We start from the raw sequence: 11,997 nt of genomic DNA on the forward strand, positions 1-11,997 counted from the left end.
GTTGGAGCGGCATTTACTACACAGAGCCGTAGTTCACTGACAAGCTAGGCAATATCGCATTCATAATCGCAGATTGAATCGCCTGCGATAATGAACGCGATATTGCCTAATTGTCAGTGAACTACGGCTCTGTGTATTAAATGCCGCTCCATCTGAAAGCAGGTGATGGCGATTTACTACTAATCACGGAGCCGTCTTTACTGACGAGATGCGCTTGACAATCGCATGCGATTAATTGCACAGCCCTACCCCACACCACAGGAAAATCTGATAAGATCATTTGTAGAACCATCAAGATAATCGGGACTTTACCTAGTATTGTCAGGAGGGGAGAATTCGGCCCAAAAACAGCCCAATTATCTTGTAGTGTGTGCCCCGCTTCGGTAAAAATTAGTGCCATCTAATCGAATATTTGCGATTAATCGCATCCAAAATAAAAGTGTGTTTACATAATATGTGTGTATATATAACTACACACACATACATGTATATATTAATTATTTACATATGTTTATAAAAAAATATATATACATAATATATGTAAAATGTATATTTGTTAAATAAATGTGTGTATTTATATATAAAGGTGCATCTCAATAAATTAGAATGTCGTGGAAAAGTTCATTTATTTCAGTAATTTATACACAGTACACACTATGTAAACTTTTTGGATCCAACTTATTATTTTTTTGGATGCGATTAATCACGATTAATCGATTTGACAGCAATAGTAAAAATTCAATTGCTATTTGTTAGTCCACAGTGCACTAATGTTATTAGATTTTACGTTTGATTTTAAATGTATAAAAAATGTTTAATGCATTAAATGTGGTATGTTGAAATTTACATGACAAGATTATTAAATGCTGTAGAAGTTAGGGGTGCTCCGATCGATCAGCTACCGATCACTATCGGCCGATAATCACGTTGGGATGTTTGATCAGCGGTCTCTAAAAAGGCCGATCTCAAAAAAACAATCTCAAGCTGATGACGCTGCCGTGAGAGGTTTGGCATGACATGCAGCTGCACCGTCTCAGTCTCTGTCCGGTGCGGGTGAAATAATTATAATCATTTCTTCATTAAATAACTTATAAAGTAATTTGAAAACCTTGTGTAAGACGTAATTTCAGAAACGCACACGCTCTCTCTTTCTCTCTCAAAATACGCAAATGGCTTCAAATCACCACACATCGCATCTGTCTATAAGCGAGCTGCACGCTGCACAGTTGACACAGGAATTGTCACTTGCACAATCGAGGCTGTGTCACATCGCCACTAACGTTTATAAATTGCATTACTTTTTAATTCTTGCCAGTGTTTAACCATTCAGCGCTCGCGCACTCTTCTGGAGACTGCGTTCATGCACACTCGCAACCCACACATATAATGCCAGGTTCACATTACTCCGTTTGCAGTGCATACGTGGTGCTATTTTTTCCGCGCTCATGTTAACGGATTAATAAAGCGTGCACACTGCACACGGTTGCTCTCCGTCAGTGCGTTCCAGTAGCGTTGCGTCTGCAGCAGTGCAGAGATCGTTTCCACACCGAGTCTATTGCTGTGCTGCAAGCGCTGAATTAAAGTAACAACGCATTTTTTGGGGTAAATATAAACATGGATATACACGAAAATGTAGTAATTACACCATAAATGCTTATTATTAAAGTCTACTGTGTTTCACAGTCAACACATATGGCTTTTGGCTAGGTTGGTGTCGGCAGATACTGCTTTCTGTGATCGGCGTTTGGTGATCGGCCACAAAAATCCTGATCAGAGCACCCCAGTAGAAGTATTGTTAATTCGTGGTTAATGATGTAGTTAACTAATGTTAACAAATGAAACCTTATTGTAAAGTGTTGCCGACAAATATATTGTGTGATAAACGGGTTGAAAATGAAGTTGTAACTCTCTGAAAATGTTCTCAAATATCATTTTCACACTTCATGATTAGACTTCATTGACCTCAACGGCCATTGGTTCCCATGTATCTCTTTTTTGAATATGCGAATGAGTGCAAATGAGAGCTGTGGGGGGAAAAAAAAAGATTTTTAGTGAGCAATGACTTCTGGTTTTTGTTCACAAATCTTCTGTATGGCTACTGGCGACTTGTATTATAACACATGAGTCATGTGGACTACTTTTGCAGTGCTTTTCCATGTTCCATGGAAGAAGTCATCATTTAGACCTGAAGCGGAAGGACATGTTTGGAAAAGCATGAGGATGAGTGATGACACCGTTGGCATTTTGGGTGAACTAACCCTTTAATAAGCCGTGCTGGCTGAAACCACTCCACTTCAGACTCAACACGAAGAGCCCTGATGTAAAACAAACGCTCATAATTTCCACACCAAACTTGAGGTCATGTGTATCAAAGTTTGTGAATCGTGCAATGTTACCTTGGAGAACACATGGAAAAATCTTCCCACAGATAACGCTACTGAAATCGACATCCTCTCACACTAAGCAAGCAGTGTCCAAGGAGTATTTGCGTCAATCTCTCATGTGTTTTATGGAGGTCTATCCCTGTGTTGTCCTCTAATTCACCCTCCCGTGGGTCCACTCACTCACTCACTGTTTCCATCTTTTCCTTTGTAAACCCTCCCCGTCCAAAGAGCGTCTAGAGCATCCGTGTGGTTTGGCACGGAAGGCAGTTCCTGCGCTCTGGTTGGGCAGCCCCACTGTGGCTTGTTTTTTTTTTTGTGCCGGTGCAGTCTAGACATGTGTGAATGTGTGCGACGTGTGGAGAGGCAGCAGATAAGGTGGCCCTCGATGTAGTGGGGGAGGCACGTAGGAGATCGCTCTGAAAAGAATGAGTGGGGGATGGAGAAACGGAGGGAGGAGTGGGGTGGGGAACTGAAGGTGTGTGAATGTGTGCGGCGTGTGGAGAGGCAGCAGATAAGGTGGCCCTCGATGTAGTGGGGGAGGCACGTAGGAGATCGCTCTGAAAAGAATGAGTGGGGGATGGAGAAACGGAGGGAGGAGTGGGGTGGGGAACTGAAGGTGTGTGTGTGTGTATGCTGAGAAGAGCCATGCAGGAAGAAAGAGAGGGTGGAGAGTGCTCAAGCTAGTGATGGGGAAAGAGAAGGGTGGGGTTAGAGAACGAGCAAGCGCCGGAGAGGCGAGGGAGGGGTGTGTGGGTAGAGCCTCTTCTCAATGAGGAAGCGCCAGAGCCATTTTCACTGTTGAGTAAGAGCACGCTGCTCTCGGCGAACGAGCGAGAGAAAGAAAGTGCGCCTTTTGGGTTTTTCCGGAGCAGTCTTCGTTCGTTCTTCCTCTCCCCTGCTTTCTGGCGCCCCGCTGGAGGCGGTTTGCGCGAGCGAGGCCTCTGGTGGACACACAATGGGGCGAAGTGCCTGTGGCAACTGGGCCGTTGTGCTGCCGACGGGGGGAAGGGGTAGAGAGCTGACCGGCGCACAGAGCTAACAGATCCAGCCGGCCTCAGGCCTCTGCGCCTCTCTCTCAGTCGAGAGCGAGACTCCGATTAGAGGCTTCTCATGAACCACGAAACCTTCCTCTCAGGACTATGGTGGACTAACTATGGATTAACATGTATTTGGCGCAGTGGATTTTAGGACAGATACGTCAGAACTGGAGATTCGAGAGCGAGAAGTCGCTGTGTTTGGGGAACGAGTGACGAACTTTTCTTGCCTTTAGTTCCCGTTCTGTTTTGCTTTTGCTTTTGCTTTTGCGCCAAGAGGAACTCATAAATGGATTACAAAATGCATTCCAAGTCCAATGATTTGCTGGATTTTCAGACACTGGATGCCCTTTTGGAAAAAATTGCACATTGCTCCGTCCCTGTTAAAAGGTAAAACTGATAAGCTTTTCTGGGAAGTTGCTTTTCTTGAACATTACACAGCCAATCACCAGTGTCGTTTGCTTGTGTTGTGTCTCTTTTTGTTGCTTGCTAGCTTGTAGTTTGATCTCGATTGAACTTAGTAGACATTCAGGTTTAGTGTGAGAGTCTTTTGGTTTGATTTACTAGAATGATTTTACATTTTCACTTCGTCAGGTCAGAAATATTTGTGCTTCACTGAGAGTTTTTCCCAGATTGGCCTCAAAATAGTGTTTTAATGGGTGGCATTGTTGGTAAGAAAGCTAAAAGCCCCGAATAGGCAGCCTCCTGGTGGGAGAGAGGGGGTGTGTGAGCGAGCAGGGGGAGGGGGTGGGTTTTTCAGAGGAAGAAGGGGGTGGAGTATTTGTTGTGGCAGAAGGAGAGGGTTCAGCCAGCTATGATTTAGCAACTTTAGTGAATGGTAATCTCAGACTTAATGCAAATACGCAAATGTAAATGATATGACCATACTTTCAGACCTTATTGAACACTGAAAGATATTTCAGTTTAAAATTTCAGTTAAATTTGTAGATGTTTCCCATGAGTTTTTAGTGGGCAACATTCAAAATGAATCAAGGTCTTCATATACAATAGGGCTTCTTTTTCTCTTAGGAAGTTTGTCCTTGTTTGTTTGCTCTGTGCTGTTCTTAGAATAGACGTCCTTCTGTCCTTCGCTTGTTTAACCAGACAAAGTCCTTCAGGTGTACCTAGAAAAGCACTTCAACCCAACGACTTGCTTTATAGTCTTTAAATGAACCACCTAGCATGAGTTTACTGTGATAATGTTGCATTTCAGTGAATGACTAAATGCTAGGGTTGGGTATCGTTTGAATTTGATCAATTCCGATTCCGGTTTTGCTTATTGATTCCAATTCTTTTCGATTCTCAGTTTCGATTCCAATGTGATTTAAAAAAAAAAAGATATCAAACATATTTATTCTGTCTCTTTTGCAAAACATTTAGTTGCAGCTGAATGCCATGAACAAAAATCAGCAGGCTACATGAAAACAAGACTTGTTTAAGAGCTGTTCGTGTGCAAAATTCTGGATAAATTGAGTTTTTTTTTTTAATGGAGATTGTGGTTCTCCCACGATTCTGAAGATAAAACGGACAACTAAACAAAATCACATGTAGTTTATTCTGAAATATTCAACCTCTGTGCATAACAAACGGCCTTGAGGCTTGAGAATGTGTGTCACATGCGAGCTGGACATTCCCACCCTGGAGTTGGAGTTGTGTGAGGCATGTGGAACAGTTGCAGTCGGAGAGCTGCTGCAGTGGAAAAAAGTTCTCCAGTCACATTGCGCACATGCCTACTGTGTGCCAGTGCGCTCCTGGCTCCGTTCTCCAATAGACATTTGTTAGACCCCGTCCGGAGTCGTTTTAGGTCACTGATCAAAGCGCAAGAACAAACAACACGGCGTGGCAAATGTTCAAAACACCTCTGTTTTGTTTGACAGAGGTGCCTGTGGAGTCCCACTGATGTTTGTACAGATTAGTTCCCTCCACATCAGGAGCCGTTTGTAATACACAAACACAACTGTGAAGTTAGATGGTTTTACTCCTTTCTGATGGCAGCTGAAGCGACTGTGAAGCCTGAGATGTAGAGAAGAACAGCTCCCAGGAGGAGCGCTGGCGAGACTGGAGTGTGAAAGAGGAGAGGGGAGATGGATGAGGGAGGTAGGACTCTTGGCCTGAGCAACTGACTCTGTACAGTTTCATTTATTATTTATGCATATGCTTTCAAGCTAATAAACCTGCTGCCCCGGTCCTGTACCTAGACCTCCACTGGGAGCCTGGAGCTTTCTGTCCTGAGAAACTCCCAGTAAGCATAAATGATTAATTGTTTACTTTCGTTAGGGATGCAACCATTTTGTTTGCCGTCGGTTTTTACACCCTCCCTTTCGTGTGTCACGGTTGAGCTTGGCCTGCCTGTAGAACCAGATTTCCTGGTGTGTGTGTGCGCTCATGTTCGTAGTAACCAGAGGCTGCTTCCTCCCTCGCACACATTCCATAGTGGTATGTAATGATCTGTGTCCAGTTCAGAGGTCAGCTTTTATTCTGCTGGGCGTTTGGGGCAGGAAGTTTAGCGCCCCGGGTCAGACGCTTCTGCAGTTAATGTCGCTCCTTGGTGGTCATGGGAGTTTGGTCGGCAACCCTCTACGGACACCTTGGCAATTGAATCGCCATTGGCTAGTAAATTTTTGTGTTTACTCGCCAGACTGAAATACTATATATATATATATATATATATACAGTGGTGTGAAAAAGTGTTACTCAGCCTCCAACTCGCACACTGGCGAGTAAAATCTGAGAATTTATTAGCCATTGGCTAATATTAGACATCATTTAGTCACCCAGAGTGAAGGTTTAGTCGCATATGCGAGTGATTTACTCGCAGTGTAGAGGGTTGGTCGGGAAGGTTCATAAAGTTCACGTTCTTATTAGTACAGCAGCCAACCTGTTTTCTGTGCTATTTCAAGTCTGTAAAGCACCGTAACACCTGTTGCACTTGTGTAATGATTAAAGTTTGGCTGAAACATGTGCTTTATTTAGTCATTCTTCTCAAGAATAGTAAATACTTTTGAGCAGAGCCTAGAGCAGTGAAGAGTTTTACAACCCAGTGTGCCCTTACTAATTGACAGTTTTAACGTCACTGCTAAGTTGTCCAAAGGTAAAGCTCTGGAAGGTTATATTAGCGCATTTATTGCTGGAAATATTTTCTTTACGTATAATTCAAACAAAATCAGGCTTTTGATAGTGTTGGATGTTACTGACAAGCCACTGCTTTGTAGAGTTATATAATAAGTATATAATAAGGTAATCAGTATCTATACCATTTGCTTTTCTGCATGCCAGTTTCAAAAGCAATTAAACAAAGTTTGCATTAACATTGTTAAATAAAGCATAGTTTCTGAGAATTTTGACACTTCTCATTTCGGCTAGCTTTTTAGTGGTCATGGTTAACAATAAAAGTCGAATGAAATTGAGGCTAAACTAAAGTGCATGAATGTTTTCACGAACAAATCATGATTCATCAAAAACTTTCACACTAAAATCTATTCTAAAATTGCAAAGAAATGTAGGAACACCTAAAACCACCCATACACAGTCACTCTGGGTGGCCCTAATGTGTTAAGATAAAATTGAAAAATTTTACATTTGATCTTGAATACATTACTTCATTGAGTAAGAAAAGGTGCATTATAGCTTACGCTGTGAGGTTACGCTGATATACAGCTGGCTAAAGGTTATGGGGGATGGTTTGGATGCGTTTTATGCAGATTGCTAACCTCGGGCACTCAGTGGGTTATTTGTAATGCTCAAAATTCATTAACATTAGAACGAGGTTAAGAACAAATTCATGTGCGTATGCACGTGTTGTGAATTACATGGAAATTTTTTCGTGATATGTCCTCTTTTGCGGATAAGTATGAATAATCCACGCAATTATTAGTAATTGAGACCCAGTGCCTTTTGATCTCAGGTCAGGGTGCAAGAGAAATTCATTATTTTTAATAATGTAATTTATTAACTTTCGTGTGACATTGCAAAGGGGCATTTGTGTAATAACTTGTAGCTGCCAAAATGTTTGGAATGAGGAAAATAAAATGAACGTTTAGCATTGCCAATGCATTATATATGGGAACCCGACAGCAGACTTGAAACATTTTATAACATTTTGATTAAATTAGTTGTGCAGTCCTAATGAAATTTGTTTAGCTGGTAAGTGATATGAAAGGCATTTGTACGACCTGCATTTCCTTTTTCACGTTATTTTCAGACAGGTTTAATCCCACTGCTGTACTGTCAATATTACAACCTTCAGCCTCCTTGTCTCCTTGTTGACCTCGCGAGACAGTCAACCATATAATGGAAAAATCAAGCTTTTAGCCAAGTAACAACCTCTTTTAAATAGTCTATTTCACTGTATTGAGGTCTTATAATGGATTTAGGCACATTGCATTGTTTGTGATATATTGCAGTGGTATGACTTTTCAATTGTGTAATCGTTCATTCACATTTAGATGCATAACTCCATATGACTCTGAAGTGGTCAGAAGAGCTTGACTATTTAATACCGATCATAATTTGCCCTTCATTTCCCAGATACTGTATTGCTCATTACAGTTTACGATCAAGATTTGTTCCTGATTTTAGTTCTCAGAATCTGACTCATGGTCACTATATCTATTGAGATTGTGCTAGTTTTCCTGGGTTAGGTAAATCTGTTTCATAGATGTGCTTTGTGATGTTTAATCCTGTTTTTATTGTACAACCTGTGTATAATTACTTAGTAATAACAAGGTCCGTCATATACCATGTAGATAGAAATGTCTTTGATTTAGGGGTGGGTGGGCGATCTTCGCAAAATATCATATAGCAATCTTAAAACACACAATTACAGTCCACAATCTGAATCACGATCTTCCCAATTTTGAGATGTACTATTGAGAATATCCAGACTGGAACAAGCTTGTGAACCTTATTTATTTGCACAATTTAAAACACAGTACTGGACTGGACATTGAAACCGGAGTTAAACACTGCATAGCCTTGACTGTATGAATCAAATATACATTATAATTAAAACTGCTCAAGTGTTTCAATCAATAGCAATAAATAATTATTTCATCATCGAGTGCTTAAAACTACATTCCTTGACAATTTTAAATGTGTAACATTTGCCATTTTTATATTGAAGTTCTTTTAAATTTCTCTATACTTTTTACAACTGACATAAACATACTAGCATTTTCCTTAGCTGTGTCCATACATTTTGTTAGCTGCTTGGTTTCTATTACTGTTGCTCCTCATGTATATATTAAACATGGCCGTAGAGAGACCGATTGTGGAAGTGTAGAGTTCAATAATATTTGACAATTCCCCCTAAGCTACTTGTACCATAAAAAAAGCATGTTGTCTCAAGGTATGTCGTTTACGCCGTGCAGCGCACCATGTGACTGTGCAAACAGTGAACTCGTGCACTCAAGTGTTCTGATTGGCTGTGATTTGTGATTGTCACGCTGCACTGCATTTCAGTGTTCAGGAATCCAGTTGTCCGGCCTGGTTAGGGCACTTTGTCATGATTATAATTAAGGCTGCAGCAATTACTTGTACTTGCGTTGGGTCAAAAGTTTCTGTTCATGCCACACAGTTCAGCAGTGTAGCCAATTAACAGATGTCTTGTGTGCATGACCTGCTCTGTGTAAACCAGTTTAAATATGGGAAATGATTAACAGTTTTCCGCATGTAGTTTAGTTCTTTAGTTTCACAATGTAATCTGTTAATTGAATTCTAAAAGTATTTTGAAAAGATCTATGGGATTTTTTTAAAAAGGTCTTTGGAAAGTCCCGTAAATTTTTTGTTCTGTAAAAGGTCATTTCTTCTTTGACTGCTAACTGCAAATGTATCTTATTGTTTGTGCTGTTTGTTGTTCACAGGGCTTTTAAAAACTTTTCTCAATCAGAGTCTTGGAAACAGTCAGGATGGATGTCAGCCAGGATCTGGTTATGTCAAAACTTACAGTCCATGGTGTAATATGCATTAAATCATTAAGTGTGTTTCAATGTCATTTTTTTGAGAAATCTTTGCTTGGTAAAGTTTTATCTGTTGTAATATAACACCAAAATAGTTATGTAGTAGTAATAGCTAGTACTTTTATCACTCTTTTTTTTTTATCTTGTGTAATATTAGCAGATAGTCTAATCTGTGTGGTTTGGTACCGTGTGAAGTTACGTTTTGGAGAAATTTTGTCCTGATGTCCTTATAGTGCTGTAAAAACCCATTTTATTTTTCACTTTTATTGGGTAATTTTCTCAAGACTGAAGCGCAGATACGCTGTAAAAATGAATGTAAATAGTTTTTTTATTATATTACGCTTTGATATGACCGTAAACTACGTATCCGCATACATACGTTGCATACGTTGTTTACATATGTGATGCTCTCCAAAATGGTGCTATAGGGTGATGCGGAGGAGACAAATTGTTGAATAAAGTCGTTATTAGGGTTGGGTATCGTTTGAATTTTATCAATTCCGATTCCGATTCTGCTTATCGATTCCCAGTTTCGATTCCAATGTGATTAAATAATAATATCAAACATTTATCCTGTCTCTTTTTTGCAAACCATTTATTGGAGCTGAATACCATGAACAAAAATCAACATACTACATAAAAACTGGACTCTTTAAGAGCTGTTTGTGTGCAAAATAGAACTGCATGATTCTGAATAAATTGTTTTTTTTTTCTTTTCTTTTTTTCCCCAATGGAAGTTGTGGTTCTCTCATGATTCTGAAGAAAAAACATTAGACAACTAAACAAAATCACATGTAATTTATGAATTAATGATTAAATGACCCACTCAAGATGTACTTGTTTCATTACTGGATGAATCTGCATTCTTGAACGAATCTCTTGTATGATTCAAAGACAAATACATTTTAACAGCCCCTTTTGGCAGATCGCTAGGTCCGGTCCTTACAGATGAAGAAGAAGAAAAAAAGCACATAGGAATCGATAGGTGGAATCGAAATTTTAATTTGACAAGTATCCGATTCCTGACCTTAAGTATCCGATTCTGGAATCGGAATCGATTTTCGATTCCCAACCCTAGTCGTTATTTTTGTTTTCTTTGTGCACAAATTATTCTCATAGCTTTGTATAATTACGGTTGAACCCCTGATGTCACATGGATTATTGTAACAATCTCCTTGCTACGTTTCTGAGCCTTGAACGTGTTAGAACGTGAACTATCCATTTAAGTAACTCGTAGCCTAAAAGCACTAGAGTAGAGAAATTATGTAATCAGGAGATCCCATTTGCTTGTATGGAGGAGTAACGCATGTAATAAATCAGACTGAAACTAGCACTGCTGAGGGGATTTTTACTTCAGAGAAAGTTTTCCTTTGTTTATTAAAAAGGGGAAAGTTCCGAGCCTGACTTGCATTGGTCTAACTAAAGGCGTTTATTCATGTTTCTTCAACATAATGCACACGCAGAGTTGTCAGTTGATAATAATAGTCTAATAATCTCTTGACTCTTATTCCAAACCTCTGCAGAGCGAGTTAAAGTAAAACCTGCCCTGAACAGCTGGATAACCACTGTTGAGTTGTTAATGAAGCGGTTTGTTTGTTATGGAAAAATCCCCCACTGTGTTTGAATGAATTATTTGGCTGTTGATCTTTATAAGCGTATTGAATGAACGTTACTGCACCACACAGATTTGGTGGTTATTGGCCATCTGTGTGCATGTGTGCGTGCTGCACCAGCTGGAGTAAACTCATGGTGGGGTCGTGTAGTGCTCCCAGCTCCAGTCTGTCACTTAAGTGCGAGCTCTTCCTGGATTTCTCATGTGTTTTCTGCACAGCCTGTGTGTGTGATCACTCCACTTTCACTGCAGTCACAACAGCTCATTTGCGTGTTGCTGGTACAAGACAGTTGGCGTGTGTTTTATCTCACATTGGTGTGTGATTTCCTGATGTGTTTGTTCAGTTTGGGAGCTCATCCGTATCAAACCCTTAAGTGTGGTGGTTTATAGTTAGGTGAGCTCTATCAACAGCATTTGTGATGCGTCAGTCGTATTTAATTGCAGCGCAGATTACAGGAAACCCAGTGTTTGACATAGTATTATCTATAGTCTCTGTACTGTAAACAAACAAGTGCCAACAGCCTATGCTGTTTGATGAAAGAAATATTAGCAACTGGAGGCACATTAACCTGTAAGGAGTTATTAGTAGACTGCTGTTGACAGTTATGTGCGTCAAAGTTCACATTCACAGTGAAACTACATAGTTATCACTCCTCTTTTGACTCATTGCTGTTTATAAAACAAACAGAAATTGCATATATTTAATGTGTTTATAGTCAGTCAATGTGAAACCACTAGGGCTGTCGCGATTCGTCGATTTTATTCGACTATTCGATTTAAAAAAATCCTCGACTTCATTTTGCTCGTGTCGACTAATCGGCAAAATACCAGAAGTGGCACATTTCACGGACGAGAATCCATAAAACACATTATTAGACTGTTTCCCAAGGCTGCATGATATATTAAACCCATTTAAAAATCATAATTAAGCATAATTGTGAATTCACAAACGCTACGATTTAATTAAATAATTATATGCGATGCAGTTCTAATACAGTATATGCACTTTA

At 40.0% G+C, this 11,997-nt stretch overlaps 1 protein-coding gene across 5 annotated transcripts in view; it reads left to right on the forward strand.

The window, feature by feature from the left end:
* The window catches only part of LOC107711252 (bromodomain-containing protein 4-like), a 48,831-nt gene that overhangs the window by 11,998 nt on the left and 24,836 nt on the right, over positions 1–11,997 (forward strand). For 4 of the 5 annotated variants that reach the window (XM_016516202.1, XM_016516205.1, XM_016516203.1 and 1 more), the window contains exon 1: positions 3,165–3,808. The exons of the other annotated variant lie outside the window; for it this stretch is intronic. In XM_016516202.1, coding sequence (XP_016371688.1) covers positions 3,708–3,808 — 101 coding nt within the window. In that variant the 5' untranslated portion in view covers positions 3,165–3,707. Of the gene's footprint in view, positions 1–3,164; positions 3,809–11,997 lie in introns of those variants that run through there. 5 annotated transcript variants of the gene reach the window in all.

The sequence above is a fragment of the Sinocyclocheilus rhinocerous genome, unplaced genomic scaffold (genome assembly GCF_001515625.1).
Source record: "Sinocyclocheilus rhinocerous isolate Xijiao unplaced genomic scaffold, SAMN03320098_v1.1 scaffold115, whole genome shotgun sequence".
In the NCBI taxonomy this organism is placed as follows: domain Eukaryota; kingdom Metazoa; phylum Chordata; class Actinopteri; order Cypriniformes; family Cyprinidae; genus Sinocyclocheilus; species Sinocyclocheilus rhinocerous.